General features: G+C 43.7%; 1 protein-coding gene across 1 annotated transcript in view; it reads right to left on the bottom strand.

Moving 5' to 3' along the window:
- PIP5KL1 (phosphatidylinositol-4-phosphate 5-kinase like 1) overlaps positions 1 to 15,969 on the bottom strand; it is a 57,684-nt gene that overhangs the window by 27,024 nt on the left and 14,691 nt on the right. Inside the window, exons 6-8 of the mRNA XM_073600430.1 lie at positions 14,391 to 14,425; positions 10,290 to 10,345; positions 10,086 to 10,198 (exon numbers count right to left, since the gene is read on the bottom strand). Coding sequence (XP_073456531.1) covers positions 10,086 to 10,198; positions 10,290 to 10,345; positions 14,391 to 14,425 — 204 coding nt within the window. The remainder of the gene's footprint in view (positions 1 to 10,085; positions 10,199 to 10,289; positions 10,346 to 14,390; positions 14,426 to 15,969) is intronic.

The following is a 15,969-nucleotide window of genomic DNA, read 5'->3' as shown; positions in this document are numbered from 1 at the left end:
TCTTGAGTAAGCTGTATGAGTAGCATGATAGGATTGAGCCAACCAAGGCCGCTTAAGGGACCTTGTTTTAGAATCACGCAGATGTGTTTCCTGGAGACAAATAATGTGGGGGCGTTGCTTTTTCCAGGACCGAGAACACTAGGGATCACTTCTGAGGTGAGTTCAATCCTCTAGTATTCCAGGAAATTATTTTTAGCGGTCTGGCCATGGCACAGCAAACAGTGCAAAGTATATATCCTTAGGGCTGGTGGCAGAGGCATAACATTGCATGCCACGCTGTTCAGGATATATACGAGCAGAGACGTATAATAACAAGCGTAAGGTACTATTCAGGTTAAATGAAGCACAAATACACATGAAAAACCAAAGTACAAAAAAAAAAGTTTTCAAAAACAGGACCAAAAATAAGAACAGCCAAAAAGAGAAAAAAAATAGGAAGTCACTGAAAAACCCTGTACCCCCCTCCCCGCTCGGCCATCCCAAACATAGCGAGCCTTCGATCCCTGAACAGAGAAAAACCTTCACTTAAAGTGGAGTTCCACCCACTTTTACAACTCTTCAGCATCCCTCACTAAACTGTGCACTGTAAACAAATTGGATATTTTTAAATTTTTTTTCTCAGCACCTACTATATATCTGCTGTATTCATTTTTCACTTCCTCCTCCCTGGCCGTGGCCCATCGCATCATTTCCTGTTTGCAATGCCTTCTGGGAAGGGGCGGCAACTTCCTCTGAAACTGCCGTTGCTATGGAAACCTGACCTGAAACCTATTACACTGCTTGTGCTGCACTGAGCATGTGCGAGATCTGCAAGGATGAGATCCAGGAAGAAATACAGTCTGGCTTCAGATGCCCACACTTAAGATGGCCACGGCCTGCTGTAATTTTATAAAATAACAAACTACTGCTATAAACTAACAAAACAGACCTTAGTCTACAGACTAACTTTACTAGAATACATTAAGCTTGTGTATTATAGGGGTATTTTTATTTAAAAAGTATCATTTCGGCCGGAACACCACATTAAATGAAGTGAGAACTGTTCAGTGGCCACGCCACCAACTGGTATAGGGGGTGTTGTGGTGTCTGGCTTGGCTTCCGAACACCACAACAGGAGAGAGAAGAAAAATACTTCAGCATTTAAGTGGTCCGGCTTCAGGATACTCAGCATTTGTAATTGGAAGGATATGCGAGTGGCGATATATGCAACATAAGGGGTTTGACCTCGAAGATTGTAAAAGGGTCCAACCTGGACAGGCTGGAAGCGTTAGGATTCCAGTTCTGGAACTCTCAGGAGAAGGAGTAACACGCTTCCTGAGGATCATAGACAACATTTAATGGCATAGTATGTGGGCCCTCCATCTGCCCATGAAGATAAGGGGTAATGAAACTGTCACATGGTAACATGGTTGGTCTAGAAGTGAGCCTTGCTATCATGGATAACACGCAGTTTAGCGGGGAAAAGCATGGCATAGGAGAGGCCCTCAGTGTGCATGGGGGCCTTCACCGATGCAAAGGAGATGCGTTGTCGTTGGACATCTGCTGAAAAGTCAGGGTATACTGAAATGGTGTTGCCATTGTATTTCAGTGAGCCTTTCTCTCTGGCAAGACGTAAAATGGCAACCTTATCTTGAAAATTAAGGATCCGTGCAATTATGAAAGGTCGGGGAGCTCCAGAAGGTTGGGGGGGGGGTGAGCGGAGGGATTGCATGTGCACGATCAATAACATAAGAAAAGGAGGGTGCATCTGTCCCAAAGATATCCCTCAGCCAAGTGTACAGGAATTTTTCTGGGCGAGAGCCTTCCTCTTGCTTCAGGAACCCCACAAAACGGAAATTGTTCCTGCGCGAACGATTTTCCAAATCGTCGGTTTTTGCACGGAGGGCCGCCATTTCATCTGTGTGGTTCCGTACCTTAACAGATAAGGGGTGTACAACATCCTCTAAGGAACTGATACATTCTTCAGTGGCCCTGGTTCTATCTCTCAAGTTTTGCACATTTTGCTTCAATAGGGAAATGTCCATGTGGATGGATGCAATCTGAGTAGTAAGAGAGGCCTTGCAGTCCTGTATAGCTAGCATTATGGTAGCCAGTGTAGGCTCAGCAGAAGAGGAAACTGGGCTGTCTTCACTATGCAGGAGGGAGTCCTGGGGTTGCAGGGAGTCAAGCTGTGTATCGGACAGGACAGGGACAGAGTCACTCACCAGGGCCACAGGTTGTCTGTGAGGAGCTGAGTAGGACGGCTGCATCATGTCATGCTGCTCTGCCTGTGTCCCAGCGCCATCTTGCCATCTGAACTGGGCTAGCTGTCCCGCCGCAGATGTCGGTGCCGGTGGCCCGTATTTTACCATGGACGCCAGCCTGAAGTGTTCCCACAGCTGTGGGGAGTAATTTGGTGCTGGTCCAGAGGAGAACGGACCCAGGATTGCTTCAGGATGCCGTTCGTTAGCCGGAACCATGTCTCTACACGTCCGCTCTCTCCACCATCAAGCCACACCCCCACCTGTCTTACTGTTTCATGATGCTGTTCCTAATATGGGTCCAGGCTTTGCCCATCATGGTTGGCATACCTCCAGAGGAGTCATCATGAGTCAGGAACCTTGGCCCTGGAACTGTATAGCACCCTATGGCTAACTACATTATTGCAGCCAGTGCCTAGGTGAGCACCCAAGCAACATTACAGGTCAGCATTTGGGTCTGGATACGGCTAGGACAATGGAAGACCTAAACATTTACTAGTGGAGAAGGACCAGCCACCATATTACTGTTCATAGATGACCTTCCAATACCTTTTGTATGGGTACCAGTTTTGAGACAGATACTGAGCTGTCTAGAACAAACTACAATGCAGGTCTGTGTTTTCAGTGACAGTACAGGTAGTAATGTAACCATGTCCTGCCTGGCTGAAAAAGCTTGAGGAGCATAAATCGATCCAAAAGTAGCAGAGAGTGGTGGGGAAATGAGACAACCCGGCCCTAGGAAGAGTTTGGAAAAATGCATTTATTCAGTGAGTAAATGAAGACTGCCCTGATGGCATCCAGAAAAGAGGGTGTACACCAGTGGTTCTCAACCTCAGTCCTCAAGTACCCCCCAATGGGCCATGTTTTGGGAACTTCTCTTAGATAAAATAGGTCTTAACAATACCATGTCATTGAAAATGATTTAAGGTAGCTGTGCAAAGTAAAGGAAAACCTGAAAACATGGCCCGTTGGGAGAACTTGAGGATCAAGGTTGAGAACCACTGGTGTATACAACCTTGCTGTCGAAAAGGGGACCTTCACATTCTTACTACAAAGGGAGCTTTACAGTTTCTAACAACCATTGGGTAACACCAATGTTAGCAGTGTTAACCGCACCTGAAAACCGATTTGCAATAGACAACTTTACAGAGGCAGCTGTAAAGAGATTTGCAGGCATTCAGGAGGTGATTGTTTTTGTTTTGTTTTTTTTTTTACAACCAAAAGAGGGAATTTGTATAGAAATACTGTGCCACAACAGTGAGCCAAGCATTTGTGGCATGATTCAATTGACTTCAGTTGGCGAGTTTGACAGGTGGTGCCGCCTGTCAGACTCAACTGTTTGAGTTAAATGTGCCAGGAAGCAAAGCATTGCAGCTGCAGCAAGTGTACAAACCCCTCCAATTGCCATAGTAGGTCTTATGTGGGCAGTCAAGGGATGGTAAAAACACACATCAACTGCCTGTGTGAATGGGGCATTAGAGTTAGGTAAATACAGTGGTATCATGATACCTGGGGATTAGACAATGAAGGAGTAGCTACACACTGATCAATTAAGCCTACTTATTAATTCATTATTACTTAATTATTATTACTTATTAATTAATTACTGTTTTAAGCACTGCACATATACAGGGGTGTGTGCTTTACAAATAATAGGATTTTTTACAACAGCTTACCTGTAAAATCCTTTTCTTGGAGTACATCATGGGACACAGAGCCTTAAGTAATTATTTAATGGGTTATAGGCCACCTTCAGGTGATGGACACTGGTATACCCAATCCAGGAAGTACACTCCCTATATAACCCCTCCTCCTTTCAGGAGCACATCAGTTTTTGTAGCAAAGCAATATACTTAAACCCCATAAAAGAGGGGAGGGGTCTCTGTGTCCCAAGATGTACTCCAAGAAAAGGATTTAACAGGTAAGCTGTTATAAAAATCCTATTTTCTTTATCGTACATCATGGGACACAGAGCCTTAAAATAATTACTTAATGGGACGTCCCATAGCAATGCTACTTGAAGGGAGGAAGACACACCCCAGTGGGTACCCCCAGACTTGAGGACCTATACTGCTGCCTGCAGCACACTGCACCCGAAAGCGATATCCTCATATCTCCTTACATCCACCTGATAAAATTTTGTAAATGTATGCACTGAAGACCAAGTTGCAGCCTTACAGATCTGAGCCATGGCGGCCTGATGACGCACTGCCCAAGAAGCACTAACCGCCCTGGTAGAGTACGCCTTAACTTGAAAAGGAGGAATCTTACCCCTTAAATTATAAGTTTGAATTATAACTTGCCAAATTCACTTAGTGACAGTGGATTGCAACGCTGCCTGTCCTTTCTTAGGACCCTCTGGCAGAATAAATAAGACATCAGTCTTACGAATCTGAGCAGTTGCCTTTAAATAGATTTTAACTGCTCTCACCACATCAAGATAATGTAGTGACTTCCCTGGAACATGGTTTTTGAAAAAAACAATGGCAGGACAATATCTTGGTTCAGGTGAAAACTTGAAACCACTTTTGGCAAAAAGTATGGACGAGGGCATAATACCACTCATGTCCTCATGAAAAATCAAATATGGCTCTTTACACGAAAGAGCAGCCAATTCCGAAACCCTCCTTGCTGAGGATATAGCAACCAAAAATACCAACTTCCTTGTCAGAAGGACTAGGGGAATATGTTGTTATGGTTCAAATGGCTGTTTTTGTAACACAGACAAAACTAAGTTCAAGTCCCAAGGGTTCAAGGGAGGTTTGACTGGCGGATTAAGCCGCATCACCCCTTGCATAAAACCCCTGACTAAAGAATGTTTAGCAAGTGGTCTTTGAAATAAGACCGATAAAGCTGAGACTTGACCTTTAATAGTACTCAAAGCCAATTTAATTTCTACCCCTAACTGTAGAAAGGCAAGAATTCTGCCTATGATATATCTCCAAGGGTGCCAACCCTTGGATTCACACCAGGAAACATAAGCCATCCAGACCCTATAATATATAGTTCTGGAAGTTGGTTTCCTTGCATTAATCAGGGTAGGGATAACTGACCTGGAAAGCCCACGTTTCTTCAGGGTTTCAATAGCCAAGCCATTAAATTTAGAGACCGTAAGGTAGGATGGGATATCGGTCCCTGTGAGAGCAGATCTGGCCGTAGTGGGAGGGACCTTGGGCCCTCCACTGCCATCTTACGATTTCTGCATACCATGACCTTCTGGGCCATGCTGATGCCACCGGAATTATCTTTATTATTTCTTTCCTGCTTGATCCTGCAAAGAAGTCGAGGTAGCAACTGAATAGGGTGGAATGCATAGATCAGTGAGAACTGATCCCACAGGGTCACCAACATATCCATTCCGCATGCGAGTGGATCCCTTGTTCTGGCCACAAAGTTGACTAACTTCATGGTGAATCTGGATGCTAAAAGATCTACGTCCAGAGTCCCCAATCTTTGGGAAACGGCCCAAAAAACGTCGCGGTGAAGAGACCATTCCCCTGGGAATAACTGCTGGCGACTCAAGTAGTCTGCCTGCCAATTCTCTACTCCCGGAATGAAGACTGCTGATAGGCATGAAGCATTCCTTTCTGCCCAATTTAGAATATGGTTTACCTTTCTCTGCGCTGAGAGACTCTTGGTGCCCCCTTGGTGATTGATATAGGCCACAGCTGTGGCATTGTCGGATTGGATCCTGACAGGACAATCCCGCGACCTGAAAGTCCAGGACTTTAGAGCCAGATGTACTGCCCGAATCTCTAGGATATTGATGGGCAAGGTTCTTTCGGCTCTTGACCACTGTCCCTGGACAGTTGTCTTTTCCAGTACTGCTCCCCAGCCTTAAAGGCTGGCATCTGTCGTTACCACTTTCCAGATAACTGATCTGAAGGATTTTCCTTTCAGCAGATTCTGAGTTAGTAACCACCAACTGAGGCTTTGTGAAACCCTTGGGGACAGCCGCATTGGCAAGTCTAAAGCTTAAATCGTTTTGTTCCAAGTGGACAGGATACTGTTTTGCAACAGTCTTGAATGGAACTGGGCATAGGGAACTGCTTCGAATGAAGCCACCATGGCTTCCTAGCAACCTCATGCATCCTACCATTCCTAGCAACCTCATGCAAAGGCGAATGGAGGGATCACCTTTTGACCTGACCATCCGCACCAGCTTTCTTATGGAGTTGATCTTTGCCTGAGGCAAGAACACATTTCTCTGAGCTGTCTATATGATCAGACCCAAGTACTCCAGTCTTTTTAGCGGTATTAAGGAAGATTTCTCTAGGCTGAGAATCCAACCCAAACTTTCCAGGTAACTGGTTGTAATGCATACGCTTTGCTCCAAATGAGCTACCGACTGGTCTATTAGCAATAGATTGTCTAGGTACGCTACAACTGTTATGCTCTGTGCCCTTAACCTGACTAGAGGTGAGGCCAGCACTTTTGTGAACACCCGGGGTGCTGTGGCTAGCCCGAAGGGCAGGGCTACAAAATGGAAATGCTGCTGTTCTAACTCGAACCGCAGAAACTTTTGGTGAGCGGAAAATATAGGAACATGCTGATATGCATCCCTGATGTCGATAGATGCCAGAAGTTCTCCTCCTAGAGGGATAGAAACTACTGACCTGTTCGTCTCCATGCGAAGGGAGCGGATCTTCAGGAACTGACTTACATTTTTAGATCTAGAATGGGTCTGACATCTCCATTTGGTTTTGGTACCAAAAAAGATTTGAATAAAACCCCAAACCTTGCTCTTTTGTGGGGATCTGTATGATCACCCCTTTAGATATTATTCGGTCTAGTGCCTGAAACAGAGATTGTCTTTTCTCTGGATCTTTGGGAACGCTTGACCTCAGGAAATGAGACGGTGGAAAGTCCCGAAATTCCAGCTTGTACCTCAGCATTACCGTGAAGATGACCCATCTGTCCTGAATTTCCTCTTGCCAGACTTCTGAAAACTGCAGTTTTCCCCCCACCTTGGTAAGGGGGTTTGCCTCTTCATGATGAGGCTTTAGTATTCTGCTTTGCAGGTTTCCGACCCCAGGACTTCTTTTGAGCCTGGGTCTGACCCTGAGGTTTTCCTCTAGAGTCTGACGGTGGAGGCCATCGCCACTGCTAGAGGCGGAAGCCCCTGGTGCAGGGGAAAAAGGCAGTTTAAATGAAGTGCGTTTATACTTTCTTTTGACTGGCAAAAGAGTACTTTTCTCGCTAGAAATTGTTTGGATATATTTGTCCAAATCTTCTCCAAAAAGCTGCTCCCCATGAAAAGGGAACCCAGTTAGGAGGTTTTTACATGGTGCTTCGGCTGACCAATTTTTTAAACCACAGGATTCTACGCATATGTACAAGCATAAGCGTAAGGCGGGACACGTCTGGTGAATAGAATCTTTATTGACAGACGCCTATTGCAGCGCCTGCAGGCTGAGTAATGGCACCTGCCAAGGAAAAAGTAGATTTTAACAGGGATTCGAACTTTTTATCTGTTGGATCCTTAAGCATTTGTGCATTGTCTACAGGACAATTTAGGCTTTTATCCACACTGGAAATCGCAGCGTCAACTGCTGGTACTTTCCATTTTTTGGTGAATTTCTCCTCTAGGGGATAGAGAACTGAAAATCTCTTAGGAGGGAGAAAATGCTTATCTGGGTGATCCCATTCAGCAAAAATAAGCTGTTCTAGTAATGCATGGACAGGAAACGCATGCAAAGGCTGAGAAGGTTTTAAGGAACCCAAGGAATAAACCGAGCTTTCAGCAGACTCCATTAGGGGTAGCATGAAAGTAGAATGAATTGTAATCTCCGTAAGAGATTGTATCAGCAATTTCTCAGATTGTGAGGCTGAAAAGGGTTCGTCTACCTTTGTTTCCTCCGCAGAGGAATCATCGGTTTGTTTTTCCTCCTGATCGCCTGAGGGTAACACCTCATCCTGTGCCCACTGTTCCCCTTGCAAGGGGTCTGAAGTGGGGGAGAAGGGTCTAGCACGCTTCCTATCCATTTTAATGGAGGATGCGATTAAAGCTGCTAATCTTTCTTCCAGACCCTGCAGGGTGGAGGAAAGGACATCTTCAGTCACGTATACAGGGGGCTGAGATGTGAGAAGCAGTTGCACCATCAATATGTTCCAATGGCTCACCCTGGCTTGCCATAATTGGTAATTCAGGTCGAGGATGACAGCGTGGAAATGCGACTCGAGATCCTAGCGCCTGGGGGTGAAACCTTTAGTACCTTTTTGGTCTTTGTGGTGTCTTTTTTAGCAGGCATAGTGGTTTTATTGTCTGCCTGTCATGCATCCTCTTGGACGTTCACGGTGCTGCGCTTAGGCCCTGCCCCCTCCAAAAAAACCCACCCCTGTTTCATTAAAATGTTCCCATGCTCGTTCGGGTTTTACAGACCCAACAGGGGGGGGGGGTGAGGCAGAGCCCTGTCAGCAGCAGACATAGAAAAACAATATAGCAGTAGCAGAAAACAGTAATCGCGGGACCTCCACACCCCCCACGGCGGGGGGTTAATGTAAGAGGGGTACACCGCTGATGCTCCCCTAACCCTCCGGTCCCTTCAGGGGGGAGAAAGAAAGCATTTGCCAAATTTCTTTACCTGAGAAAAATCCCCCTGCACATGCCGCTGCGGCCACACAGAGACTGACTGAGCTTTACAGTGAAGACAACAGATTAAGGAATGTGCATAGACTCCCTCTAGTGGAGAATTAGGGCATGACAACATTTTTTTCCCTAATATAAGAATACATAGGTGGACTTTTCAGTTCCTAAGTTTCTTCACTTACCTTCACCCATCACGGCGGGCTGCGTTTAGCAAACCTTCAAGGACCGTGTCCCTTTTAGTATCGGGGTTCCACTGCCTTGGACCTGTAAATGCACCCCACCAGGAAAGCTTTAGGTAATGTAGCAAGACCTATGCCCTGGGTCCCGGGGTCCAGCCTTACAAAGAGAGGCGTTACAGGCAAAAACCTTGTGCTTTGGATAGAAGGCCCCAGATACCATCCACTCAGCCTCAGTGGCACTTTGGATGGATCTGGTCCATGGAGGCTATTTAAATCCAGCATGGATCCCTCCTGGAGCTCCTCAGAGCACATCTTCACTCGTGACCAACACCTTAGACCAGAGGTCTCAAACTGGCGGCCCTCCAGCTGTTGCGAAACTACAAGTCCCATCATGCCTCTGTCTGTGGGAGTCATCCTTGTAAGTGTCAGTCTTGCAATGCTCCATGGGACTTGTAGTTTCCCAACAGCTGGAGGGCCGCCAGTTTGAGACCCCTGCCTTAGACCGTGGCGAAAAAACTGATGTGCTTCTGGAAGGAGGAGGGGTTATATAGGGAGTGAACTTCCTGGATTGGGTATACCAGTGTCCATCACCTGAAGGTGGCCTATAACCCATTAAGTAATTACTTAAGGCTCTGTGTCCTATGATGTACGATAAAGAAACGCATTGTGCTCCAATGCCATAGAAGTCTGAAGCCAGGGTAGCAAAATAAACATTAATGAATGCAGAAAAAAAAACTGGGGAGGAGATCTTATTCCTGTCATGTGACCTTCTCTCCTCCAATTATGAACTTTTCTCTGCTGCACTAAGCCTGCATTTTAAATGGCCCATAAAATGTAGGGAGTGAATAGAAATGTAAATTAGCCCCTAAGTTTACCGAAGGATATCTTATCCCCAAAAAAAACTCATTACCTGAACTATCAAAGTAATGGTTACCCTGTACTGAAAGCTTCACTGAAAACTAGTGATCCATTACAACTGGCCATATAACATACGCATGTAGAGCTAACAGAACTATGAGATATATAATACACACAATCTAGAACTTTGGAAATCAGATATGAAGAACATACACTCACCTAAACAGATAACATTTCCTTCAAAGTTCACATCCTTGAAGACCTGCAGAACTCGGCTTCCCTCTGGTTCTGGCTCAGTCCAGCGACTTACGTGACAGCCTTTTATATCATAGCTGAACAGATTGGAGACAAGGCAGTTACTAAACACCACCCGTGGCCACCCTTGAATTTAAAATGAAAGGAAAAAAAAAAAAAACACCCTACCGCCCAATGATCCTCTCATCTGGGAAGAAGACACTCTGCATGATGATGAAGTATTTCTGTAACAGAGGACAATAAAGTGTATTTTCACTGAACAAATATTTTGTTTTTTGAGATTTTATTATAGTGTTTATGTTAGTGTATTAAACTTTTTTTTTTATCATTTGAAAAGATTATACCCTCTGTCAGGTTTTTCTGGGTCACTCTATCCAAAACAAAAAAAAAAAAAACAGTAAAATTTCCATTTAACCACCTGGGGGAACACCCAATTTGCAATTAAATAGCTCTGGTTCACACTTATGCAGGCTGCGCAGCCTGCTTTGTGTGGGCACTGCAGCTCGTTCATAAAATGGCTGCCGTGCCTGCGTTTCCCGCAAAAAAACGTTGCTCGCACCTGTTTAAAAACCCAGCCACAGGGAAATCGCATGGTATTTTTGACCATGCGATTTCCCTGTGGTTCCTGCACCCGCAAGCACGCTGCAGGTTGAGATGCGTGGGGGGTGTCATTAGGAATGAATGGCAGGTCCACACGTCTCTGCAGAGTAGCGCAATTTGGCTGAGGATGGTTGTGCACATTCTGACAAATGTGAACCTAAAGTTTTAGAGAACATGTAGTCGTTTGCTACAATTTTTTTCTTTATATATTATAGACAGCAATAAAACATTTATTACATTATTTTGTAATATTGTAGATTTGAAATATTAAACATTACAATGTTTTACACACAGCCAAGTATATGGAGCTTTAAGCTCCTTCTCCTGCTGTTTACAGAGTTTAAGCAGAAGGAGTAAAAGCAGTGACTCCTCCCCTCCCTCCGTATGAGTTTTTAATGACAAACAACAAGCTTGAAAGTAGTGAGCTTCTGCTGTGCTTTCTCTTTAGCTAACTTACAGTGCTCTGGGAATCCTCTTTTTTTTTACAAATAAAATAATGACAAAGGCATGTATATGTGCCTCCTTTTAAAAACGTAAAACATTAAAATACAAGGTTATCCCCCAGAGGAAGGCACGAAACCCCTGTGCCGAATACACGTCGGGGAGGGGTAGGACGGAGCTGTCAGCAGAGGAGGAGGATTGCACATGCCATACCGCACGCCATACGATCAGCTGCTTATTATTTTACCTGTACAGTCTGGTGCACTCTAGCACCCATCCAATGTGAGTACCCTCTTGGAGGGCTTATTCTTTAATAAATGTCCTGGCTGTATTGCACTATGGAGTCCCTCTGTTTGTTTTTTCTATGATTTTGGATCTTGTTTTTACCTGAGAGGAGTGTTTTTGCACCATTGTAACCTGAGTGAGCCTAGCAGTTTCACCTGGGAGGAGTGTCTTTGCATCATTGTATCCTGAGTGAGCCTAGGAGTGGCCCCAATGCTTATTTTGACACCGTTTAATTACTGTGTCACAGGACTGAAGGTGAGCGCAAGCACATGTGGGGTGTCACGGGAGAGCACAGTTTTCACGTGTTGTGATTTATACACCCATCAGAAGAAGCATGATGTTTATTCATTTTATGGACACTATTTATTCACGTTTTTTGTGATTTGTATTTATTAATTGGGATATACACTCATTTGTCACTGGAAAGTGTTTTGATATTTATATTTTAGCACGTTGCACTTTTATTAGTTACTACCACGATTGCACCTTTATATGCACTTGGTGGTTTATCATTTATAGTTATTTGCATTATATTTTACCTGTATGGTTTTATTTATCACATTACATGTGTTTTATATGTGAAAATATTTTTTATATATTTTATATGTGACACTATACTAGCGCGGGCACATTTATTATATATTAAAATACAAGTGCTTAATATAAATGCTCTGACAGATGCTTGATTGGATTGAGATCTGGAAAATTTGGAGGCCAAGTCAACACCTTAAGCTCGTTGTGTTTCTCAACCTTTTCTTAAACCCTTTTTGCAGTGCAGCAGGGCGTATTATTCTGCTAAAAGAAGAAACTGCCATCAGGGAATACCGTTTCCATGAACGGGTGTTTTTTGTCAGCAACAATGTTTAGGTAGGTGGTACGTGTCAATGTAACATTCACATGAATGGCAGGATCCAAGGTTTCCTAGCAAAATATTGCCTAAAGCATCACACTGCCTCCCCTGGCTTGACTTCTTACATATAGTTACATAGTTACACAGTAGGTGAGGTTAAAAAAAGACACAGTCCAACCTATGTGTGTGATTATATGTCAGTATTACCTTGTATATCAGACCACCGCCCGTGGAAGGGAATTCCACATCCTTGCTGCTTTTACAGTAAAGAACCCTCTACGTAGTTTAAGGTTAAACCTCTTTTCTTCTAATTTTATTGAGTGGCCACATGTCTGGTTAAACTCCCTTCCGCAAAAAAAGTTTTATCCCTATTGTGGGGTCACCAGTATGGTATGTGTAAATTTAATTCATATCCCCTCTCAAGCGTCTCTTCTCCAGAGAGAATAAGTTCAGTGCTCGCAACCTTTCCTCATAACCAATATACTTCAGACCCTTTATTAGTTTAGTTGACCTTCTTTGTACTCGCTCCATTTCCAGTACATCCTTCCTGAGGACTGGTGCCCAGAACTGGACAGCATACTCCAGGTGCGGCCGGACCAGAGTCTTGTAGAGTGGAAGAATTATCGCTTTATCCCTGGAGTTAATCCCTTTTTTAATGCATGCCAATATTCTGTTTGCTTTGTTAGTAGCAGCTTGGCATTGCATGCCATTGCTGAGCCCATCATCTACTAGGACCCCCAGGTCTTCCCATATTGTATCCTGGTGCATCTCAGGTAAGCGATGCTCGCACACTCGGCCATCAACATGATGTAAAGGAAATCATGATTAATCAGACCAGGCTGCCTTCTTCCATTGCTCCATGCTCCAGTTGTGACGCTCACATACCTATTGCAAACGCTTTTGGTTGTGGACACGAGTCAGCGTGGTCACCCTGACCGGTCTGCGACTAAGCGGCTCCATATACAACAAACTACGGTGCACTGTTTTCTGACATCTTTCTATCGGAACAAGCATTCATTTTTTTTAGCAATCTGAGCTACAGTAGATCTTCTATTGGATCTAACTACGCAGGTCTGCCTTTGCTTCCCATGTGCATCAATTAGCCTTGGCTTGCCCATGACCCTGTCACCGGTTCAATGGTTTTCCTTCCTTGAACCACTGGTAGGTCCTGACCACTGTAGACCAGGAACATCCTACAAGAGCTGCAGTTATGGTGATGATCTGACCCAGTCGTCCAGCCATTACAATTTGACCTTTGTCAAAGTCAATCAAATCATTACACTTGACCATTTGTTCTGCTTTCAACAGATCAACTGCAGGGACAAAAAGTTCACTTGCTGACTTATATATCCCACCAGCTTTCAGGTGCCATTGTCTAAAAATAATCAGTTTTATTCACTTTACCTGTCAGTGGTCAGAATGTTATGGCTGATTGGTGTATTTATTAAGTCGATCCCTTTTATGCATATCTCAAACACTTGATGAAAAAGCTTTACATTCCTTTCAAGCAAGGGTTGAGATGAGGGCAACAGGTGGATGGATGTGGTTTTTGGATGTAAGTTGCGAAGTGCAATTTCAGTGACAAGCCAATCCAGAATGACCAAAACTAAAGAGTAACATCCACAGAAACCAATCAGAAAACAGCTTTCATTCTAATGAATGCTCAGTACTGATCAGTGCTGAAATGCCATTGGTTGCTAAGGGTTAATGATCAGTGCTTTTCTATTCACTATCGGAAATAATATCATAAACGCTACTGTACTGAATGGTGTCAGCCCTGGCCAATGACTTTTGCTAATCTATACAACCTCTACCAGCTTCAAAATTCTGCAAACTGGATAATAATTCTGTAATCCAAGACAAGTACTAGGAGGACTCCTTAGGATGACACAGGAAGTGTGCAGAGGACATTTTTGAATTTCTGACAAGATCAACTGGGTATTTTTTGTACATTTTAAACAGATATAACAATAAGCTTCTATTGGTTTATTTACCAGACCAAAATGGAGCCAAATAAGAGAAGTTCATTGTTAAAGTTTACATACATTTTAAGAATAGGATGTAGAGAGTATATGTAGTGCAGACATGCTCACCTTCCTCTCTTGATCCCGTGTGATACTATGAACTCCTGGAAAATAACAAATGTATCATAAAATACATTTTTCTTTAATGCCTTTTTAAACAAGATTACATTTACTGTGTAATCTATTCTGTATTCGATAGATACAACATAAGATACTGTATGACTGATATAACTGTATTACTCAAGTGCAAGAAACAATATCACAACCCTTATTGTGAAAACAGAGGCTATTCAGTGAAATAGGTAAAAAAAAATAAAAAAAATTGTATAACGCTAGCACGTGCAAATGAGCACCAAAACCTTGGGGCAGGGACTTATAAAGACTCTGCTGACTCAAAGATGGCTGCCAAGGGTCATCTGGATGCAGCGCAGCCAACCGGAATGCTACCTCTAGGAACCCGAGTTTTCCCTGATTTCCTCTCCGGTCGGACGCCACCTACAGTGGAGGAAGCAGACTGCACCTGCCTACAAACTGGCTCCTCTTTTGCTTCATCATCTCGCACTCCAGCCCTGCTGTACAGGTACTGCAAGAAGCTGATATCAGGTCAAATTCAGGTAATTACACTGCTTGCATTTAAAATCACAGTTAATGACTTACAAAGTAATAATGTAGCCTTCTCAAACTTCTTAAAGAGGAAGTAAACTTCCATCTTTTGCTTTTACCTATAGGTACGGTGGATATAAAAAGTCTACACACCCCTGTTAAAATTTCAGGTTTTTGTGATGTAAAAAAATGAGACAAAGATAAATCATTTCAGAACTTTTCCCACCTTTAATGTGACCTATAAACTGTACAACTCAGTTGAAAAACAAAGTGAAATCTTTTAGGGTTGGTAAGCAAAAATAAAAAACTAAAATAATGTGGTTGCATAAGTGTGCACACCCTCTTATAACTAGGGATGTAGCTGTGTTCAGAATTAAAGCGGAGTTCCACCCATTTAAAAGTCGGCAGCTACAAAAAGTTTAGCTGCTGACTTTTAATAATCAGACACCCACTTGTCCCACGGTCCAGCCATCCGGGTGCAGGAAGCCTCGCTCCTCTCCCCTCCTCTTCGAGGCGCTGGCATACTAACTGTGGGCGCCCGGCTGTGGCTTCACAGCTGGTCATGCACTGCACATGCGCAAGCCGGGCGCGCACTCCTCATGCACGAGTCGCACTGTGAATGGCCAGGCAATCTTCTGGGACCTGTGACATATCAAAATTGCGCCTGCTCGTGGAATGGCAACAAACTTTTACCCTTAAAAATGTCCATAGGCGACGTTTAAAAAATATACAGGTTGCATGTTTTTAGTTACAGAGGAGGCCTAGGGCTAGAATTATTGCTCTCGCTCTACCGATCGCAGCGATACCTCACATGTGTGGTTTGAACACCGTTTTCATATGTGGGCGCTTCTGCACGCAAGCTTGGTGGGACGGGGCGCGTTTAAAAATTTTTTTATTATTATTATTTATTTTACCTTTTATTTTTTATTTTTACACTGTTTTTTTTTTTTTTTTTTTTTTTTTTTAAATTGTGTCACTTTTATTCCTATTACAAGGAATGTAAACATCCCTTGTAATAGAAAAAAAAGCATGACAGGACCTCTTA

The sequence above is a fragment of the Aquarana catesbeiana genome, linkage group LG09 (genome assembly GCF_042186555.1).
Source record: "Aquarana catesbeiana isolate 2022-GZ linkage group LG09, ASM4218655v1, whole genome shotgun sequence".
Taxonomy (NCBI): domain Eukaryota; kingdom Metazoa; phylum Chordata; class Amphibia; order Anura; family Ranidae; genus Aquarana; species Aquarana catesbeiana.
Note: the sequence above shows the minus strand (reverse complement) of the source record. Positions and strands in the feature narration are given on the sequence as shown.